Raw genomic sequence first — 23,001 nt, 5'->3', positions numbered from 1 at the left:
TGCACTGAACTCGAAATGGTTGAAATGACAATTAAAGCCTCCTTGACCTGACTTTAAATTGAGTCCTACCTGGTTATTGTCATCACTGGCGTGGTGGAGAGGAGGAGAGGGCAGTGTACACACTTCCTGCTCACCACAGCTGTGTTTCCTACACACACACACACACACACACACACTTAACAGGGTATACAAATACTTTTACAGTCAACACCAACATATTTATTCAAGCACTAAATGATCACACTTTAAATTTAGGAAGCTAAAATATACCGATATAGTCAGCAAAAAAAAAAAGGAATTATACATTTTCATACAATCATATATTTAAAAAAAATATGTAAATATAAATAAACAATAAGATTTGTTTGTTTGTATTAGGATTTATTGCCATATCAGCTTCTCAGGCTATTTCATGGCAGATTCATATCAAATATTAAGCTGGTTTATTCCAACCAATTTTATATTATGTTATAATATAAGTGATTTAGAGAGTTGTGGAAAAGTATAAAAAGATTATAATAATAATAATAATAGATAAGAATTAATAAATATCACATTATAGCATGGTCTTGGCCAGAAGAACTAGATTTTACATTAGATTCTTTAGGTGAACTTTAAATAGAAATTTTAAGAGTTTTTCTGGTTTTGTCCTGCAGAATATGTTTTCAAATCTTGTTCTGGTAGAAATAGTTTTCTTATAGTATTAAAACTTGGACAGTGCAAAAGCATGTTTTTTATGGTTAGAGTAGTTCTACAGCGCTGATATTTTGGAGCTTCTTCATCCTTTAATAAATATGCATGGGTTAAATTTGTTTGGCCTATACGGCAGCTTGTATATACGACCTGGTCGTGTCTTGATTCGAAGGGGTGGATTATTTTTTTCCTACCACTGGGTACCCTACAATTTGTTGATTGGCTACTGTTCCGATTCTGCATGCCATTTATTTGATATATATTGATTTATCAGTGGTTTAAGGTCAGAGGGTGGGATTTGGCATACGCTAATTGTTTCTGTAAGGGCTTGTCTTCCTGCCATGTCAGCTTGTTACATAAACAATAAAAAGGTATAAAGAAATAGGCATTACTGTTTGTGGGTGTGGAAACCTAGCTGGAAAACTGAACTTCTGGTGTGGAATGCTTTCTTGTGTTTGTACACGCCTCCATTTAGTTATTTTATGTTTAAAAGAAAGAAAGATGTACAGAAGGTCGTACAAATGTTTATTTTATAAACAAAATGTTCCACTGGGGTCTGTTCTTCGTACGTCGCTAACTCAGTTAGCTGGATTTGATTGTTGTGGATTTGTCCTGATCTTGGATTGTTTCGTTCTTCGATGCGCTTCTAGCATTTGTTGTCATAGCAACATATCCGTAAGCTTGAACCTGCTCGGGAGCAGGTTTATTTCTTGTAAACAGGATTTAGCCTGCGCTCCTGCCGGGTTATGATTGGTTGAAATGGCGAGGTCACATCTGATTGGTTAAAGAGCATGACTGACTCACGTGGAAAAAGAAAAGTATATGCCCCCTGCCATGGACCCCCCCCCCCACACACACACACATAATCGCTATCAAATATTATATATGAACATAAATTCATAGGTTTATTGTTATCAAATATGATATTACTATTATAATAAACCCTAGGCATGAGACAGCCAAATAAATATTTATATATATTAAAAAATTATATTTTATAATGATAAATTGGACGAAACTAATTTTATTATAAAATAAACAATATAAAAGTATACATAATATTTCTATTTTTTCATATACAACATATTTATTTTCATATTGCTTATTTTATTTTATTGTCTCATGTAATTTGTAATTTGTAAACCATTAACCTATAAATTTATGTTCTAATATAATATTTGATAGCGATTATGTAGGGGGGGCAATCCATGGCAGGGGGGCATTTCAGCGCATAACACGTGTTACAAAAAAAAGTTGAGCCGGTCATTTTCCATTTCGTCAACCAATCAGAGGGCTTGTGATCAGTGTTTCTACTGTCGATGCATATCGCCTTTTAAACCAACGCACGAGCGCGCAATAATCCTAGACAACTCAATCCAGCTCTACTAATCATCAACCACAGGTGAGCTCGAAGAACCGACTTAGCCGGATCGTAATTAGCACGATGATCTCATCTTAGATGTGTCAATTCATCTCGGATGTGTCAAGCGACGTACGAAGAACGGACCTCTGGGCTCTGCAGATCCTGGAGGAACTTTGTAAACACATAAAGGGAGAGAGAGAGGGGTAGGAAATTCAAGGAATGAAAAAGGATAAAGAGAGAAAGTTTTCAGTCTTCCAAGGAAGACCTCCCGCCTGCGCACTAAGTGTTGCTCCTTCTAAAAGATTAAATAGCCAGTGCACATCTGTGCTTCCTACTAAAGGTTTGGTCAAATTCCCAGAAGTTGTACAGAGAGAGAGAGAGAGAGAGAGAGAAATTACGCTGATGTGAGATGATGAACATTACGGAGCCCCTAAAGGAACATTGGTGAGAAGGAAAACAAATCTGTTCAAAGGAAAAAAAAAAATTATAATCTGAGTAAGAAAAAACAAACAAACAAAAAAAAACCCTCCGAGACATAGGACAGAAAATTCAAATGCAAACATGCAAACTCCGAGAACAAACTGAATGTCTTTATATTATAAGCTGAAAGTAAATGTCAGTAATTCTCTCCATGCCTGTTTAACAACGCACTAAACTGGATTGGTAACGCTCCCCTTCCCAGTGAAGGATCAAGTTTGGGAATTAAATCTGTAGAGTCAAGTTTTGCGAGGACCCGCAAAAAATTTGGCAAGATCTTTCAAAAAAATAAATAAATAAATAAATGGGACTTGGGTCTCATATATGTATATATATATTTTTTCCTTTTTAAGCTTTTTTTTTTGTCCTGATTTTTTACCCATGTCCCGTTTCTTCCCAACATTGTTCAGATTTATTATTATTATTTTTTTTATAATGATTTGTTTGTTCTACCCATGTCCCTTTAGTGGCTCTGCAGAATAGCGAACGCAGAATGTCTAACTCAGTGATGTAATTTTTGAAAGGTAATCTTATAATAACAAAAAATCCTACCTAATGTACTGAATCAACAGTTTCAGGATAATTCTGAACAGGAAGTAGTTACAGTTCCTAGGTAAAGCATGCTAATGTTCGTACTTGTTGGCTACTTCATTTTTTTTCCTTTAAAGAATGCGCGATGTTCAGTTTACCAATAAAATAAAATAAAATAAACAGAAAAAATCATCCACAGTGTATGGTCTGGTGGACGTGGCTTGTGTTTACCTTCTTGGCTTGACTGCAGCTACCAGATCAGGACCAGAGAACATGGAGAACAGGCTGTCTCCGTTGGCTGAGGAGGTTTCGTCACTCGAGCTGGCAGAGTCGCCCTGATTGGCTGACCAGGTACTGTTCACTGCCTCCCTGCTCACAGACAAATCTCTGTCAGTATACAGGATTTTTGGAGAACAAGACACTCACCGTAAACACTCACTAAGCACCTAGAGCTTACTTTGATTTTATTTAAAGCTCGTACTACTGCTAAAGCCGAACTACAGACTGTTTTTCTGTCTTCTAATTCAGTCCTGTGCTTTTCCAGAAACCATCTGTCCATCCTAATGAAGAAGTTTATTACGCATCAATGTGTAATGCTAAGACCTCGAGCAGATTTCGTGTGTCCAGTCACTGCCTGTGTGATGATTCACGAGTTTCAGTGTCAGGCTGGTAGGATAGCTGTAAGCATAACAAATCCAGCGAATACGTCTGGACAAGCAGACGTGTTTGTGTGTGTGTGTGTGTGTGTGTGTGTATGTGTGTGTGTGTGCTACAGCTATGAAAAAATAAAGAGCCGGTGAACTAAAAAAACAACAACAAAAAAAACTACACTACTGCGAATGAGATTTATGCAAAATTCTAACGTGAAGATGAGATCATAACATAACCGAAATATTGTGCATGTGTGTGTGTTTGTGTGTGTGGATAGAACAAAGCTACTCACCCCTCGCTGTAGTATTCTGGGTGGGACCAGGTCCTGTGCTGGTCTTCTGGGAGGGGCCAGTTGCTACGAGGGTTGCTAGGACGACGGACATGCTGTGCTTGCCTCTTCTGCTGCATGGCCTGGTTGACCCCAGCTACGTACCGAGCAAATTCGGGATCTGAGCCAACTGAGAGAGAGAGAGAGAGAGAGAGAGAGAAAAAACACATCACAAATTATAAACAGTAGTATCATTGATAAACTGACAGGGGGCATCAGTGAGCAAAAAAAAAAAAAAAGAAGAAAAAAAGAGAGAGACGAGACAAAAAGCTATGTGCAGACGGAGGAGACTGGATTCAGCTTGCTCAGCTTTTTTTGCACCAGCGTGTTTGGTCTCTTTATCCAGAGTTGTCTAGCGCAGCAGAAACACACAAAGGAGACATCAAAATCCAGCGCTTTGATCATCTAGCCACTCCTAAATACATGCACACTAAGGCACATCACACAAACACACACACACACATCTCTCAGTCATAGCTATGTTATGTTTCAGGGTTGGAAATTACAATCCCTACTACAAAAATGATGTTTAGGTGTCAAAGCACTAAAAGTCACCTCTTACCTTGTGTGTGACGGCTCAACAACTCCAAAATACTTTAATTAGAAAAACCCTAAATTAAATTCCTGAAATAGAGAGACTCTGAGGGATCCGAGTTTTTTTTTCCTTGGTTAATAAAGGGTGTCTTAGTAGAAAAAAAATAAAAAAAAATTAACTCTTAACTGTAAATGCAACAGATAGTTCTCACAGAAAGAAAATATAATGGATAAAATAATCTACAAGGAGGAAATGAGAGCTCTGGGCAAGACACCATCGTGACTATGACAAAACTGTACAAAATATAACAGGGTGTTCAAATTTTCTTACTTAATCTTTAACTATAGCACTAAAACCGCTATAGAATTAGTTACTTATAAAATATTTATATATATATATATATATATATATATATATATACACAGTATATATATATATACAGTTTATATATAACATATATCTATGTACGTTTCTGCATGTCGATTCATTACCTAACCACAGAAGTGTGTAATGTTTGAAGCAAGAATTTCGCCATCAGATTACTGTTATATGTAATTGCGCGACTCGTCTTCCCTTCGAGACACGCCTAATAACGCAACAGGTGAAATGAGAAACGGAGACAGCGATTGAGACACAGTTACAGACAGAGATAAAAAAAAAAAAAAAAAAAACAACATGATTAAAATCCGGAAGCAGAGAGAGACCGAGAGATTTTTACCATGAAAATTTTTTTTTTAACTCTAACTCTACAATGAGCTAAAACAAACCCTGTACTTTTAATACTTAGGTAAATTTAAGTAGGAGAAATTTAGGGAGAGTACAGTGAAACCTCGAATTGTGAGTAACGATGAAAGACGACCAAAGATTTTGAATAAATTTTGACTTGGAAAACGAACAATTCTTGGTTTACGAGTACCGAGTATCATGCATCATGCATGCGCTTCTTGTTTTGACGCCGAGCGTCACGTGATCACAACTGAGCCAATAGTTTTTCTCTCTCTTGCGCTGTGGAATTGTGGGTAATCGTCTGGGTCCTAGTGCGCGTCTCTCACTGGTATAATCAATATCTGTGCACGCATGTACTGTTTATTATAACACTGTGACCACGTGTGTGTGTGTGTGTGTGTGTGTGCGTAAAACATATTTTATTTTGTGTCTGTATGCGTTTGTGTACAGTGCGCTTGTAAAGCAAAAAGCAAGTCTCATTAGAGAGGTTAAAGATCCATTTTCTCTCTCTGCTCAAGACTCAGCCTGCTCTTTGTGCGTGCACGTTATTGGACACCGTGCCCCACACACACCACACACACCCCCACCCACCCCTCCTACTTTCGAATTCACAGACACACACTATCTGCTCTTCACAGAAACATTATTTCCATTATTTATTTTGGGAAAATTAATACGAGGCCGCTTCTGGAACGAATTATGCTCGTAATCCAAGGTTCCACTGTACTTCTGTACTTTTACTTAGCTACACAAGTAAATGAAGGACTTCTACTTTTACTTGAGAAATATTAGGAAACACTATTTTTACTTAAGTACAGGATCTGTGTACTTTCCCCATCTTTGGATATGATAGTCTTGTAATATCGCCTTGCCGTGATGAGGAATATAAAATCAATAGTATTTCTCTTTATACCTGGATTTGGACTTCTTTAAGTAAAAGAGATGTGTTAATGTTGAACAGTCAATCTATTAAATTACACGAGAGACAAACCCGTAACCTGAGGACTGTACAGAGTATCTGGATAAATGCATCTTATTTGTGCACAACTTTTTTTTCCTTTTATAAGATCGTGCACATGCGCCATATTAGACGTTGTATTTTTTTAAAAACCTCCCAGGATATGTATTACATTCATTATCATTGAACAGAAGAACGTATGGACGTTATGGAAAAGAAACAAAAGAGCCAATCAAAGTTCACCTTGTTAGGCTTCTTGGGTTGTTAATAGAATTTAGTCCAATTTTATAAATAATTACACTGTAGTACGTGTTCTAAAAGTGAGGTAGGGTTTTCAGCATTAGCCATTTGTTTACATTGCAATCTGGCAACTCTGAACCATATGAGCGTGCACGTGTGTGTTTGAGTGAGCAAAAATATACTTCGCGAGCATGCAGGAAAGGTTTGTGCTTATAGGCCATATACTGTATATACTGTATAATGACATACAATGGGAGTAAAGCTGTATTTTGCATCATGTTGATTAAACTTAGCAAGTAATCCGCGGTTTACACACCGGCCAACATGGAGAGATCCGACAGATCACAGATGAACTGTGGTCCAATTATTTTTTTTTTTACTACAGGTAATCTCTGACTTATGAACTAGTTCCGTTCTGGGAGCACAGCACGTTCGTAAGTCTAATTCGTTCTTAAGTCAGACAAAGTTAGTCATAAACGCCTTTGACACGAATATACATTGTAAAGCATAATACCAATTCACTTGATTAAATCTGTCCCCTTTCCTCACAGTGCCATCATGTGGCAAAGCACTTAAGGAAATGAATCGCACACGTCAAATGTAATGTGTCGTCTCATGAGAGGAATCCCAGACGCAATTTTGTCTCAGAGCTGTTTTCCACTGTATTGGACTGTGAACTACTGCGCTCCCGGACTGATTCATTGAAACCGGTGAGGCTGACTCATTTCTCCTGCATCCCCACACGCATGAACACACAGGGACTACCTGTACTATTATTCTGTTTGCCTAAACTCTTTAAGCTTTATTAATTTGTCTTACAAAGCTTTTCTGTTCGTATTGTAGCGCTAGAAAAAAAAGCCCCCTATTACTTTTAATCATAAACTATTAATCGATTATTGACCGCTCAATTATCGGTTAAGAAAAAAATTAGAAAATTTGCAGCCCTTATTTCTATTAAAACTTTACTGCACCTCAGACTGTCTTAAAAGCATTAGGTGATTAGCATCCGTTATTAAGAATGCAATGCTATGATTTCACACAAATCAGAAAAGAAGATTGAGAGATGAAATGAGGTGTCGTCCTGTGTAGACGAGTTTTAATAAAGAAAAACAAAGACAGCGTACGCTGCCAGCCCTGTCAGGGTCTTCTGTAATACAAGAACAAAATTAAGGGTGAGAGAGAGACTCTTGTGTATAACCACAGCATCTGATCCTCACCTCTGAACACGTTGCTCGGGGAAACTCCTTGTATTTTGCAACCCTAGAGTTTTGAATTTGTTAATCGCCAAACACTAGGAGCCCTGTTTCTTCACTGCTACAATAACACACACATACAACCAACAGCAGTGTGTTATTTCTACCCACTGTTTTGTCAGATCCTGACACCATTCCACAAAAGACAATGGAGCATTTTAATCCTCCACGGTCACAGACACTCTGTCGAGTTAGATGCGTTTGTACGTCTGAAAGGAGGCTAAACAAGTACGCTCATACCTTCATGTCTGTCTTTCAGCGTTCTGATTGTTATCTGCCGCGCTTGAGTGATGAAACATTCGACTCCAATTAACAGTGCACATTTTTCATCAATGCATGAAGACAAGGACTAAAGAGGCACTGAATGACTCACACACACACACACTAAGACGAATCATATTAGTAAAAAATAAAATAAATAAATCAGGCAAAAGAGCAAACATTCTCCAGATGGCTTTTACAAACACATACACACAATACCATCACTTACCTGCAGGGTCAAAGGGCATCGTGTCACCCAGCACCCCGAACATGCCCTGCTCGCTCTGCTCGCGATTAGGCCAGGTGTTGTTGCGCGGCCCTGGTGGCGCCTTGTGACCCAACACCTCCGACATCACGCTGTCCATGTAGGTACTGACCAACCCCAGGCTGTACAGGTCCGAGCTCAGGTCAGGCAAAGTCCACTGAGTCATGTGACCGATGGGTGAGAGCCCGCCCGGAGGAACCTGGGGCCACTTTCCAGGAGCTCTCTGCTGTGGGGGAAGAGCCTGGGGCTGCTGCTGCTGTGAGGGGAGTTGTGGTGACACGGGTGAGGGCTGCTGGGATTGCTGCAGGAGGTGCTGGTAGTACTGCAGGGTTTGTGGAGAAGGCGAGGGCTGCGCTGGGGCCGGTGGTTGTGGAGGAACTGTGGTTTGTTGCTGCTGTTTGGGTGTAGTTGGGAGCTGAGGAGGTTGCTGCTGCTGCTGCTGTTGTTGTTGTTGTTGTTGTTGTTGTTGTTGTTGCTGCTGCTGCTGTTGTTGAGGCACATTTTGAACCAATGGGATCGCAGCGTGCAGGACCGGAGCTTGTGAAGTGGGCGGGGCCACAGAGCCTGGCGGTTTCAAGTCAGCGGCATTGCTGGAGGCGACCGAGTTCCTCCTCTTGACCAACGGCGAGGCCTGCTGCGACTTGCCCATGTTGAAGCCGGATAGAAAGTCGATTACGTCCTGCATTTCCTGGTCCGTAGGCAGATTCATACCCTGCTCCTCCGGAGTCGAACCGTTGGCCGCATGCTGGCCGGAATCGCCGCTACCAGTCACGGTCATCTGGAGAATCTGAGACGGCGCTTTGGGCTTATCGTCGACGCCGCTCATGCTTCGAGAGGGCGTGCTCGGGATGGAGAAGCTCCCGCCACTCCCGGAGCTGGACGAAGCCTTTTTAGTGAACTTGGAGGTAAGTTTGGAAATGGTCTTGGGCAGGCCGCTGGAGGATTTGCTGCTGTTGCCAGGGTGGTGGTGGTGATGGTGGTCAGAAGGGACGGTGTAATCAGGGCTGTCTCTCTGAAGCTGGATCTGAATGGTGGGAAGGGCTTGTTCTCTACGGACACACAAGACCCGGATTACATTACAGCACAGAGAGAGAGAGAGAGAGAGAGAGAAGAATTATATTTAAAAGAAATAAATAAAAACACACAAAAATCGTACAACTTGGTGTCATGCTGAAAGTTCTCTAGGTTTTTCCCCACAATAATGAACAACCAATGTGAGCAAGGTCACAATTATTCACCAGGGGAAACAGGATATGTTTAGAGTAAGCAAAAGAGTTCCTGACCTCTGAAGTTTTACAATTTCCACTGTAGTTCTAATGAGAGTAAAAATAATAAAATAAAGAGTTTCTTCTATTATACGAGCGCAAATTTAGAATTTGTTTGTGTAACGCACATTTTAATCAGGGTTGACAAATAAATCTGATGAGTAGTGTCTGAATGAAGATGATGTGGTCTGCTTATACCACACAACACTGGTGAATAACTTGACATCGTGTATTGTTTATACAGTAATATTACATTTTTCTTAAAAATCCCCTGTAATCCAATAAGTTCCTCTTACGGCTATCTATCATCTTAGACATTTATTATTGTGTTGCTGTAGTTTTGCATCAATATTACATCGCCATGTATGTTGTTATGCATTTTTCTCCAAGATGCTTTGAGAAAGTGAAGGATTCTGGGATATAAAGCACAAACGGTGACCTCAAACAGACACATAAATCAGTTTTCTTTCTGGCCTGGTTTCTAAACTCGGCTAAAAGTGCTGAGACAGCAGGTTCCTGTCCATTTTATAGGAAGCGGGCTGGATTACGTCTCAGCATAAGGCTTAAGACTTTTCAGGACATAGGGAACAGAAATCTTTTTTTTTTTAAAAAGGGGGAAGACGGCAACTTTGTTAAACTGATTTGTCTTGCTGCTTACAACATAAATCTGAAATTCTTAATGCAGAACTACTTTCCAAAAAAACAGGAAACAGATATGAGAAACAGAAACAATAAATGCGACTATTTTACTTCCTGTGATTTCTAGAATGTATCTCAGATACAAGACAGATGCATGCGACTGCTTTGCTCTGCCACTTTTTACGAACATTTTTTTTTTTCTTGCTTGCTTTAAAACCGTGCCCCTTGTTCCCATCTCCAGTGTCCAAATAAAAATAAACCGGTATGTCTCGTAGGAAACGGGTTTATACTAGAACTAGTCATTTCTCATCTAAACATGCCTGACTCATAGATTTAATGTCAAGATGTAAAAAGTTTAATCACAGGCCTGGCAAACAAACTCATCTGATCTCATACTAATACAAGATTCCAGCTGTATGTTTATAATAAATGACTGAACAATGTTTTATACTTTATTTCCACATCGTATCTTAACCACACTTCATAAACCGCATAATCACTGTGACTGTATTATTCTCACCCCGGTGGATTTCCTTGCCTTTCCATTCTCCTCCATTCCTATTACTTATAACTGTTATTCTTTACTATTACTTTATAGCTCTGTTTAATCTGTCTTGACTTCTATTTAAAGATAACTTAAAAAAAAAAAGAAAGAACAATAATCAATCTTTTTAACTTTTAATATATCAAAAGACATCCTTTATGATTACTATTTCTTTTTGATATGCTCTCTATTATTATTATTATTATTATTATTATTATTATTATTATTATTAGTGGCACTTGCCAAGCATGCCTTGTATCATCCTGCCTGCTTGGTATTTATTTATTCATTTAAAAAAAAAAATTCTTCTCTGTGTAAACTTTGGTGCGAAACCGCAAGCGACAATTTCCCACCCAAAAAATCCCATAGACTAAACATTGACGGATTCTAGCGCAGAGCAAGAATTTTGTAGAAATATAAAAATGTACCACATTTAAAGAGGCTTGCAAGCCGTGTCAGAACACACCCCGCAAGAGGGTATAAAGTGTACCCCTGGGGCGCAAAAGGTGGCCAAATTTGCCCCATTGACATATATGATGAAGGTACTCCTCATTAAAACAGGAAATGATCACAGATGCATTCCCAGCTATAGGAACTTTCATAGAAACATTGAAACTGAACCCAACTGTGGATCCCACCGTCATAGAGACATGGGGACGGGCTCATTTTATTCGGGCAACCAATCAGTCTTATGCCCTGGTAACCACTTTAGGGCATCTTAGAAACTGATCCCATAAGACGTCATTATAAAAAAGGCCCAGAGGCCCGAGTTTTGCCTCGGCAAGCAACGCTCACACTTTCTTCAGAACATTTACCTCTTTAGTTATTATTATTATTATTATTATTAAGTTTTGAGGCAGGGACAGTTTGAAAGAAGAAAGCTACACAAAAGGATCAAAGAAGCAAAGGATCCTACTGACTTGCGCTCTTTCCAGCGGTTCAGGTCGAACACGGTAGTGTAAAGGACGTCAACCAGGCCGAGGGTTTTCTCCGGATCCAGACTGCGCTGCAGCAGAGACATGGTGGCCGGGTCCTCCTTCAGACACCTACCGGATTACATCCACATGCACTCATTTTAACACCGTTCAGATGACTATGAAACAACATAAAACATAGCTAACCGTGTGTGGCGAGCTATGAAACGATCGTTTGTGTTCACTCAGTGAATCGGCGCAGAGCGGGAAATAAAAACCTCTGTAACACAACACAGTTCTGAGCTGGTTTCAGAATTCCAAAATTCTCATGTGGCTTTAATCAGAGACGGGGCTTACAATAAACACAGGCCTGGACTTGCTGCTGATTTACGGCTGAAGATAAAAATCGACTAGGCTCAACAATATTAGATGGTTCATGAAATGGTAGTACACTTTGTAAAGCGCTCGGAACTGAATGTTTTGGCCCGATTTTGTCATCACATAAAGGGTAAAAACGATTTTTTATCCGTGAGCCGAGATCAGCGGTCCCTGTACACATAACATGACGTGCTCGCAGATGCCAGTTTGCTATGACTTGAGACCGAACAGAACAGAAAGAGATGCATTTTAAAATCCTGACTCGCCTAACATTATCACTCTACCACCTACCACTCTCCTCCACCCAGTCGCAAACAACCTTTTAAAATGGGTTTCTTATCTACAAACTACACCGGCACGCCGAGACAGAAGGAGTCTGTTTCCTGCTCGAACCCTGCTGGATGATGTAAGCTGAATCTGCTTTACCTGCAGGTCTGTGGTTAAGAGATCATTATCAGGGACAGCACGTTCTGTTAAATCTGCAGGTTATCTGTTAAAAGTATTATATCGGTATCTTCTTACACTGGTGTCATCAGTGGTATAATCATAACAGGCTACTGAAACTGCACAGACGGAAGTTTACTACAGCTGTGAATCACAGGTATATTTTTAGGCATTGTGATTTTCGATTTGATTCGATTCAGTAGCGCTATTGTTTGTTCTCTGATGATTTTATTTTTTACTTATAGAAGTTTTGATAAGTACTAAAAACTCCTAAAGTGTCCAACAGCACTGAATAAAATGCTGTGTAATTTAAGCTATCGATTGTGTACGTGTCATGTTTCAAACAAAGCTATAAACGTTTTTTATTTCCTGCGTCAATCGTCTGCGCCCACACTCCAGTCCATCAGGTGGCAGAATGGCATTAAAGCGGCTATTAAATCAGAGGGAGCAGTGACGCAAAATATTAATGTTTTTGTTGCGATTTTCTTTTTTTTTTCTTTAAAAGCTGTGGTATATTTTTTCACAATTTACAAAACTTTTCTTTATTATTATTTAAAATAAATGTTAAAAACAGTGTAATTTGATTCTAAATCTAAATCCATTCTGCTCCACTGATTTAATGAATTCATCCGATTAACAGGTCATCACCATAAATCATTAATTGATATAACTATTGTTCATATTACCAGTAAAAAAAACATTAAAATAAAAATGAATTAATATTACAAATGAATAAACAAACACTGAATAAACATTATAATACAAAAATGCATCTCCTTTCAAAATCTGCAGTGGTACAATTTAGATTTTATTTCTTATATCTGTATTTGCAACATCCATTGTTTATTATTCAAGAATCTAGTGGTTTTGTTTAATGTGTCTGGCACGAAACTGACTCTGTGTTTTCAGTCCCGGCAGCGAAAAACCGGCTCTGATTAGGCAAATATGTGCGCAATTATTTCACAGATTCTCTCATCAGTGAAAAAAACAAAAGGAAAAAAAAAATGGGTCCAGATAAAAGAAAAACATTCGCACTGAGCTTTGAAGGATTTCCAAACTTAGACATTTTTCATAATTATGACCAGTTGTACTCACCACGTGGAAGGAACCTGCACGACAACTCGGGATCCTTCTAAGGTAATCTGTGGAGCGTACGCCTCTTTATTCTCGATCTGAGCCGTGTCTACTACGACCTGCACATACACACCATAAATATATATACACACACACTCTGTGTCAAAACAGTATACATCATTGTTGAGGGTTATTGTCTGTGAGTGTACTTTAAAACTAATGAGAAACAGACTGTAAAGCATACATTAATAGTTATAACTGCAATACATTACTACTACTATTATACAGTACTTATTTCCTTACTTGTACATATTAGATATGCTCTTAGGGTTTCACTCGAGCTCTCTTAAACAAGCAATAACCTAAAAAGTTCTAGGAAAAAAAAAAACAATCTGTTTTAAATTGGCTTCTGTGATCATACAGGCATGTTTTTAATCACAGTTATGCCGAGGCTGGGTTATTAATCAATCATTCTGTTTTGATTCCCGTTTAAAATCTTTTATATAACCAAGCACATCTCACATGTCTCCGATGACGCTTTGAGACACGTCATAAAATTTGATCATGACTCACGACTTCTTCATATGGTTAAATGTTGACCTTTTTCTACATTACCAACTTCTGAAACCAAACATTTCCCTTAACTAAAAAATCTCTCCGTCTTGTATGTTTAAAAAGTTTTAATATTTAAACAAAAATGCAAAAAAAGGCTAAGAGTTTTTTTTCTTTCAATTTCATTGTTTCCGCAGAAAGACAAATGCACATTTATAGTTTCATGTATTTAGGGTAAAACCTTTGTGCAAAATATTTCAAAGAATGATGAGCCTGCAACAGGAAACGCGTCATCCACGTCACTCTGTTTGTATCATCTGAAGTAAAACTCACATACAGCGCTTAAACATGAGCTTCTGCACCTGATTAAAAATGTACGCGTGTAAACCTTTAGTTAAACATTAAAACTAGAGTTGCACTAATTGCAATTTTCTTTTTAACGTCTGACCTGCCAGGAGCTATACTACTACTTTCCAAGAATTATAATTGTTCAGCGAACACAAACATTTTTGTGAGTTTTCTTTAACGGGGGAAAAAATTAAAATACAGTCAAGCCTGAAATTATTCATATCCCTGGCAAATAAGACGACGATGTACAAGAGGCATCATTGTGGGAAAAAATTCTTTTAGCTTTTATTTACGTTTGAACAAAAGTGGCATGTCCAAAATTATTCATACCCTTCTCAATAATCAATAAATTGCAGACCAGCTTTTTGCATGTCTCCTCTGGTATTTTTGCCCATTCATCTTTAGCGATAAGCTCCAACTCCTTCAGGTTGGAGGGTCTCCTTGCCATCATCCTGATCTTTAGCTCCCTCCACAGAGTCTCACTTGGATTCAAGTCAGGACAAGGCCAAGTTTCTCTAGAGAATATCTGATGTTGTTGTTGAGAATTTTAATGTGCTGCTCCTTTTTCATGGTGCTTTTTCATGGTTTACTGTTATTAGGTTCCCTGGTCCACCGGCTAAAAAACACCCCCAAAACATTAGGTTCCCACCACCATGTTTGACAGTGGGGATGGTGTTCTTAGGGCTGAAGTCTTCTCCTTTTTCACGCCAAATAAAGGCGACATCATTGTGGCAAAACAATTACATTTTTGTTTCATCTGAATATAAAACAGAAGAGCAGAAGTTGTCTTCTTTGTCCAGATGAGGATTTGACCAAGACCAAGCTGGCTTCTGGAGAAGTGGTGTCCTCCTAAGTCTGTATCCGTGGAACACAGCGGTGTGCAGTGTCCGTTGGACTGTCTGCCTTAAGATGTTGCCACAAGCAGAGCCCAGATTCATCAGGATGGCCTTGATGATGATCCTTGGATTATTTTTTACCTCTCTGACTATCCTCCTGGCCAGCACAGGTGTCACTTTTGGCTTCCGATCATGTCCTCTGGGTTTTTTTTACAATGCAGAATGTCTTGTATTTTTAAAATAATACTTTGCACTGTAGCCACTGGAACGTCAAAACATTTAGATATGGTCTTATAGCCCTTTTCTGACATGTAAGCAGCCACAACGCGCAGCCGCAGGTCCTCAGTGAGCTCCTTTGTCTTAGCCATGACTGTCCACAAACCAACAGCGGAGAGATTCTGTTTTCACCTGTTGAGTTGATGTTGTTCCCAATGAATCCGGGTAATTAGGAAGCTTTGGAACAGCTTGGACTATCTGGAATGGTATAGAACTTTGGATTTTGCCATAGACTGTGACAGTTTGCAAAGGGTATGAATAATATATAAAAATAAACGAATGTAAATGAGTACTTTTCTTTTCAAACTCTGGTCTGGGTTTTTGTTGGACCATGCAAACTGTCTCACTGATGCTAGGCCTGTGCGCAAACTCAAACTCGGCAAAGTCAGTGCAATATTTTAATTTAAATGTACTGTAACATTCATAACGCTGAACTGTTTCAATCCTCCACAGAAGGCCACAACATGCAGCTGAGCACTCCACTCCACACGACAAATCAATACGTGAAAGGATCAAACTCTGATTTTAATCATACTTATATGTCAGATCCAATAACAATACAGTTTTTACTTTGATGTTCTTTCTACATTGTGATGCGCTCATTCTCCCTCTGAGGACATCAGAAACACGCAGAAACCATAGCGCCCTGACAATAACAGCACACACAAAGCTTGAAACTCAGTTTCGGTCAAAACTAGTTTTAACTGGATGACATTTCAAACAAAGCCAATAATCGAGTCCAGTTTTCACTGATGTCTGTGTCAAAACACTGGCCTTTCTCTTCAGTGTGTTTTCTAACACAGGCACTTAAACTGAGTTCTTTGAAAGAGACAGAGTCTTGTGTGAGGGAGGGGGCTTTTTCCTGCCGGACAGGAAGTGCTCTATTGTTATTTATAGAGCAGGTGTATCCTCACAACCTAAGTGACGCCGAAATGACCCTGAGTCTCTGAAGCGGAGAAGTGCCCCCCCCACACACACACACAGAGTGGAAACCTGTTTAGAGAGTGCAGTTTTTACAAAGAACAATTTTAGCAACCGTTATGTTTTAAATAAAAGTTTTACACCAGCACAAAGGTCTTAACCCATAGTCATATTTCTTTAGACATGGATTTTTGATATTTTTCTATTTGAAGATTAAACAGAACCAGACCTAACACCTCTCGACTTTTTTCTTTGAGCTCATCTGACATCAGTTGTCTATCTTAAACAATCACCCCACTAAAGGAGGAAATCATCTCTGGATTAAACATCATCAGTTCTGACACAATACTTAATGTCGGCATGACACAACCACACATGCAAATACACTATGGGAAATTTGAAAACACCTGTTAGCCTAATGAAAGAAAAAAAAAAAAGAGCTACTTTTCATATTGAAGAAGAGCCGGATGTAGTAGATCAGACTTTGAAAGTATAAAAGTACCACTAATGTTTTTATGAATAACTATCAGTTGAACACTTTTCATGTGCCTGGTGCTTTATAAACTATCTGTAGAGTGGAGTGGAGTGCTCAGCTGCATGCTGCGGCTTTCTGTGGTGGCTTGAACCCGATCAGCGTCATGGATGTTACACTAAATCATAATACTGTACTACTGGCCAGATTTTCACACAGGCCTAGAATTATTGAGACAGTTTGCATGGTCGTGTGACCTTTCTGCGTAAAGGTAGGTTAAATGAGGTGGAAAGAGTAAGGGGAAAATGTCAATATTGACCAAAATAAAACGGTACAAAAAGAGAATGAAATATTTGTACAAATAAAACTTCAAGAATAAAATGACTTCAAATGTCAAAACGGATAAAAAAAAAAAACTAACAGGTTAAAAGAGTCTCCTAGCAATTTTGTGCACAAGTTGTGAAAATTTACTCGCGTTTCAGTGTTTCATATCTGTCCTATGTCTCTGTCTTCGTCATCAAACAACTAACTATAACGTGTTATTTATGTGAAAAACGCATTGAAATTCAGTAAAATAAAATAAATAAAAGTGTTTTTGTGCATCTTGTGAGTCAGTATGTTTATGTTTTAAAACAGTTTGAGGAGTTAGTGAGCCCACCTCCATTACTTTCACCAACAGATCTAGAGACATTTCTACATCATGTACATGCCATGTTTAATTATTTCAATTGGATCACAAAACCAAAACCAAATCCAATAATAATCCTATAAAATATAGTTGCAAGCAACAATGAGCGGGCCCAAGCACTTGTGCCATCAACCTGCCCCCGGGTACACCGCACAACCTGTGTGTAGCTCTTGAGTACGACTTAAAGACTCAATGTGTTGGCTTCAGTTTAAGGCGGCTGGATGGCGTAGGTGCTTGTATAGACCCTTAAAAATATAAATAAATCATAATTATTATTATTTATAAAATAATTATTTATAAAAAATATTCCTTAGAGGAACAAAAGGGCCTTTTGCATTATCAGAGTGATATCAATGACATCATAATTATGTCGTCAAAGTGCTGATGTCATAGTGCTAGGGCCCTAATAATAATCCTTGCACTTGGAGTTTCAAAATCATTTTGTAGACAGATTTGTTAAAACACACACACTATCAGCTAACTATCTGTTTTTCTCGGGCAATGCGACAGCACTGGATCTAAGAAGTGTACATACAGTAAATTGTCTTTAATATGTCTCCTCGTCCTAGCACAGAACTCTGGATGATATAATGGAGGAAATCGGAAGTGTGATTATATTTGTCTATAAATCTCTTTATAACTGTATATGGGGCAATTATGGCTCAGTGAGACTGCCAAAGAAACACTTACAGCCATTAATCTTTATCTGCTCAACTGCAGATTTGAAGTTCATCTAAATAAACGAAAGAATAAACGAATCTAATCAATAAATTGATGCGATATATAAGAAAGAGGCAGAGCTCTCACCAGTCCGGCCTGTCCGAACAGCAGTTGCACGGCCGTTTTGCACGCCCCCCTCCAGGTGGAGGGACACACCAGGTTCAGCACCTCCGTCACGGGTGAGTCATCCCGCGCCGACACGCCGTTCTGCCCCGTTGCCTCCTTAATGAGCTGTAACATGGTGTGCTAAAGGAGAAAAGATGGAGCAGCCAAGTTATAACTCTGAACTCTGAAGATAAATTCCTTTATACAAGCTTTTATTAGAAGAAAATTCAGCTCAGGAGCCTTAAAGTTTATGAAGGAATAGTTAGCAAAAAAGAGAAAAATTAAACCAATTCCAAGACATTTGTCCAGAGTGTGTTTATTAAGGTAAAAGTCTGCCATCCAGGACCCCACCCCCCTCCATTCCTTCATATTTGGTTTCCCAAAAGTCAGATTTCTTGCATTTTTAATAAAGACTTCAGGAATATTTCTCTACGCTCCCTAAAAAACTCCCTAGGAACATTTTTTATTTGTAACATAGGAATCATTCAAGCATCAAAAAACTAATCCAACTTAAGGCATGAAACAGTGAGAAACACGTGATGAGAGATGGTCAGGCCGGGGATAAGTGATACTGAATTAGTGACGCTGAATGCTGAGTGGTTGGAACAGACGAGAGGGAAAATGAGGTTGCCGCTGAGGTCGTTACATAAACAAATAAACTTTTAACTTTATTAGATTCTTTAGGCGCACTTTTCAGCCTGTCACATAAAACATTTGTTTCTTATTTCTTTATTTTAATCTACATTATTTATTTTAATTGAACTTAATATGAAGAAATGAGAGGGCTTCTGTGTACATCTTTTCACATGCCAAAACATTACTTCGTGCCCATGTTAATCTATACTAATAGATATAATAATAATAGATCAAAGAGATGTATAAAAAAACCCACCTTATTCTTAATTGGACAGCTAGTCTTATTTGTACTAAATTCTAAACGCTTATGTATGCTGACTTAATTAATAAATTAATATGAAATTACTTTTTGTTGTTGCAAACATTTCAATAACGTGTGTGACTGAAATAAACAAGCGAGTTAACCCTGACATCTGAAAACTGCAGTAATTCATGACAGATTTCATGGTTTCAAAATAATTGTACAAGGCTTAAGAATCCATGAGTCATTATATATAAATTTGTATAAATCCAATAGTTCTTGTTGGATGCAAAAAAAAGTTCTTCCAAACTAAATTAAAAAGTAATAATTCAGAATGTATTTTTTAAAATTGCTTTTAACATCTCTGCAACATCTATTTAAATGAAATTGAATTGAAGTGTGTAATGATTTCAACATGCAGGCTGCAGTCAAGACAGAGGCAAAACTGAGACACCAAACATGTTTTGATTGAAGGAAATGAAAGAAAGAAAAAAAAAAAAAAAACAGATTATCTAAACCCTGCCTCCGAAACAATCTGCCTGGGAAAAACTACTGTAGTGGAACGTAAACACACACTTCTCAAAACAAGGCTAGACCAGAATCGAGGCAACACTGTGCTCCAGGGGACGTCAGCATGCAGGAAAACACTCGTAGGAATTCGTAATAGCGGAGCCGAGACGGGACAGGAATGCTCTCGGAATCTCTCTCAGATTTGCGTGTTAAAGACCTTTGACCTAATGAGCACCTGGGCTAATTGAGTGGGTGGAAGTGATCGCTATCATTCCAAAGACCAGGTCTGTTTAAACAATCACTTTTACTGATTTAAATTATCATCTGATATGATTAGAGACTGAATGTCAGCGCCGTTCTCAGGTGAGCTGCAGGTGAGAGAGATAATCAACACAGACAGATCTGTTCCTGGAACAAAGGATCAGGACTTGAGAAATGAGTCGGAGCATGCCGTGAGGTGTGCGTGTACCGTTTTAAGTTTGAGGTTGTCCGCAGCCGACTCGTTGAAGGAGACCCCTTTGAGGAAGTGTGAGCCGATCTGCAGAGGGATTGTGGGTAACTCGCACTGGATTGGCTGAGATGTGGTCTGCATACGGCCTGCCTGCTGAGCCTCAGCCTCACTACAGCAACCCTACACACAGACACACAGTTTGCAATCAGCACTGAAATCAACAAAACACCCATACACTTGTTACCACACACACACTTACACACAGTGATGTTTCATGTACTCCATACCTGTAAAGCAGCTTCTATAGCTTTGGGTTTCAGGTGAAAGCCTCCTTTGAGAGCGTACTCACAGTGACCCAGAGAGTCCAGCGCAGATCTGTAGGCCTGTACAATTAAACACGACTTGAAGTTTTGTGCACAAGCTTTGTTAAAGCTGAAAACAAAAAAATTCAATAACCAAGAACCCTCCTATAATCTAAATCTAGTTCTATAATCCTAATCTAAGAGTCACCATGAAGTTTCTATAGCGGTAAATCACACTCAGTGCTGTCAGTGCTTCCTCATTAACTACCTAAACTGCAGTGTCCCCAGAACCATCTAACCTGTACTGTTCTAGACCTTCATAGTCTAATGAGACCTGACACTTTCCAATCCGTCCGGTCATAGTCCAATCCGTCCCACTACAGATTAATCCGTCCCGCCACAGTCCAACTCATAATCCATTCTGCCATAGTCTAATCTTTCCCACTTTAGCCAAATCCATCTCGCCAGTCTATTCCTTAATGTCGTAGTCTAATCTGTCCCGTCATAGACTAATCTGTCCTGCCTTTATCTATTCTATTCCGTCTTAGCCTAGCCCGCCCCCTGCCTTAGCCTAGTCTAATCTGGTTTGACTTTATTTCATAATGAACAGAAAATATTATTAAACTTCTAAAAAAAAAACATAAAATCTTTGTGTTTCTCACGTCTAACTCAGCATCGGTCAGTCACACAGTAAACATATTACATTACTGTGGAAGCTATTATTGATAATCAACGTCAATTTAATGCTACAGTAGCAACAACAAGAAACATTAACACAAGCTTACAAACATAAACACTAACAATCAGACGGTTATTGTATTTAACTATGTTAGTGTACTTTCTTTTTAACCTTTTTATTAAAGTGCAAAATCCTCTCAGTGACCTTCTCAATAACCTAGCTAATGTGTAGCAGTTGCTGGAAAAGTGTAAATAAGCGGACTATCTTAGAAGTAACTGCATTCATACCCCATTAAACACCTCATATTCCAACATTTTATTTTAAAAACCAAACAGAAGGATGTAGTGGCTGGAGGTCGGACCTGCAGAGCGCTGTTTATCTTCAGGTTGAGCTCTTTGAGCTGCTGGTCTGGGAGAGAGGGGCTGTGGGAGCAGAAGAGCTGCTGCACCTGAAAACCAGCCAGACATCCGTCATGCCCTCGCTCTCGTAGACGCGCCGTTGCCTGAAGAACACACACACGCAATCATTATCACAATCTACTAGACTTAAACAATGATAAATGACCCAATTTGCATTATTTCTTTCACTTTTGCTTCACGTACCTCCTCTGCACCAATAACCAAATTCAGCGGCAGAAAAAGTGCTTTGACTACTACACTCCGTATAATCCTAAAAACGATCCAGACCTCACACCCCAGACATATTGTATAACTATAATAATACGACAGAATTATAAAATCAAGGTTATCACTTGTAGTAGAGTTAACCTCAGTATCCAGGGAGTGCTCAACATGCCCTGACTACCCTCTTGAAATCCAATAACACCCAAAGACATTTTTAATTAAATACTCATCAAAACAGATGACCTCACCATCAAAGCCGTCCGTCACACTTCACCCGTTCTCTGAAAAGGCACCAGAGCTCCATCGGACTCAGTAAAAACTTCTGTCTTGTGACACAGTGACCGCATGTAAGAGTGCAAAAGTTTTATCTACAATTGGGTTTTCTTCATACTCGTATTAATCCCAGGCCGCTAGGCCTTAGTCTAATCGTTCTCACCTAGCCAAATCCATCTTGCCATAGACTAATCCTTAACACCACAGACTAATCCTTCCCACTATGGTCTATCCGTCCCCACCGTAGCCAAATCTGTCCCACTATAGTCTAATCTACCTTGCCATAGACTAATTCTAAATGCCACAGAATAATACTTCATGGCCATGGTCTATCCGTCCCCACCTTAGCCAAATCCGTCCTGCTATAGTCTATTCCGTCCCCTGCCATAGCCAAATCTGTCCCGCTATAGTCTAATCTACCTTGCCATAGACTAATTCTAAATGCCACAGAATAATACTTCATGGCCATGGTCTATCCGTCCCCACCTTAGCCAAATCCGTCCTGCTATAGTCTATTCCGTCCCCTGCCATAGCCAAATCTGTGCAGCTATAGTCTAATTCACCTTGCCATAGACTAATCCTAAACGCATAGACCAATAGACCAATCCATCTTTGTCATGGTCTATTCCTTCCTGCCATGGTCTATCCATCCCCACCGTAGTCAAATCCGTCCCGCTACAGTCTATTCCGTCCCCTGCCATAGCCAAATCTGTGCAGCTATAGTCTAATTCACCTTGCCATAGACTAATCCTAAACGGCATAGACCAATCCATCTTTGTCATGGTCTATTCCTTCCTGCCATGGTCTATCCATCCCCACCGTAGTCAAA

General features: G+C 39.2%; 1 protein-coding gene across 3 annotated transcripts in view; it reads right to left on the bottom strand.

The window, feature by feature from the left end:
• The window catches only part of LOC128527774 (granule associated Rac and RHOG effector protein 1-like), a 63,941-nt gene that overhangs the window by 3,144 nt on the left and 37,796 nt on the right, over positions 1–23,001 (bottom strand). For all 3 annotated transcript variants that reach the window (XM_053500346.1, XM_053500345.1, XM_053500347.1), the window contains exons 4-13: positions 21,638–21,778; positions 20,583–20,678; positions 20,314–20,475; positions 18,440–18,598; positions 13,561–13,658; positions 11,650–11,775; positions 8,246–9,330; positions 4,008–4,173; positions 3,296–3,433; positions 70–148 (exon numbers count right to left, since the gene is read on the bottom strand). In XM_053500346.1, the coding sequence (XP_053356321.1) occupies positions 70–148; positions 3,296–3,433; positions 4,008–4,173; positions 8,246–9,330; positions 11,650–11,775; positions 13,561–13,658; positions 18,440–18,598; positions 20,314–20,475; positions 20,583–20,678; positions 21,638–21,778 (2,250 nt within the window). The remainder of the gene's footprint in view (positions 1–69; positions 149–3,295; positions 3,434–4,007; positions 4,174–8,245; positions 9,331–11,649; positions 11,776–13,560; positions 13,659–18,439; positions 18,599–20,313; positions 20,476–20,582; positions 20,679–21,637; positions 21,779–23,001) is intronic.

This window comes from Clarias gariepinus, chromosome 7, assembly GCF_024256425.1.
Source record: "Clarias gariepinus isolate MV-2021 ecotype Netherlands chromosome 7, CGAR_prim_01v2, whole genome shotgun sequence".
NCBI classification, from domain to species: Eukaryota; Metazoa; Chordata; class Actinopteri; order Siluriformes; family Clariidae; genus Clarias; species Clarias gariepinus.
The sequence above is the reverse complement of the archived record's forward strand: the minus strand, read 5'-3'. Positions and strand labels throughout refer to the sequence as shown.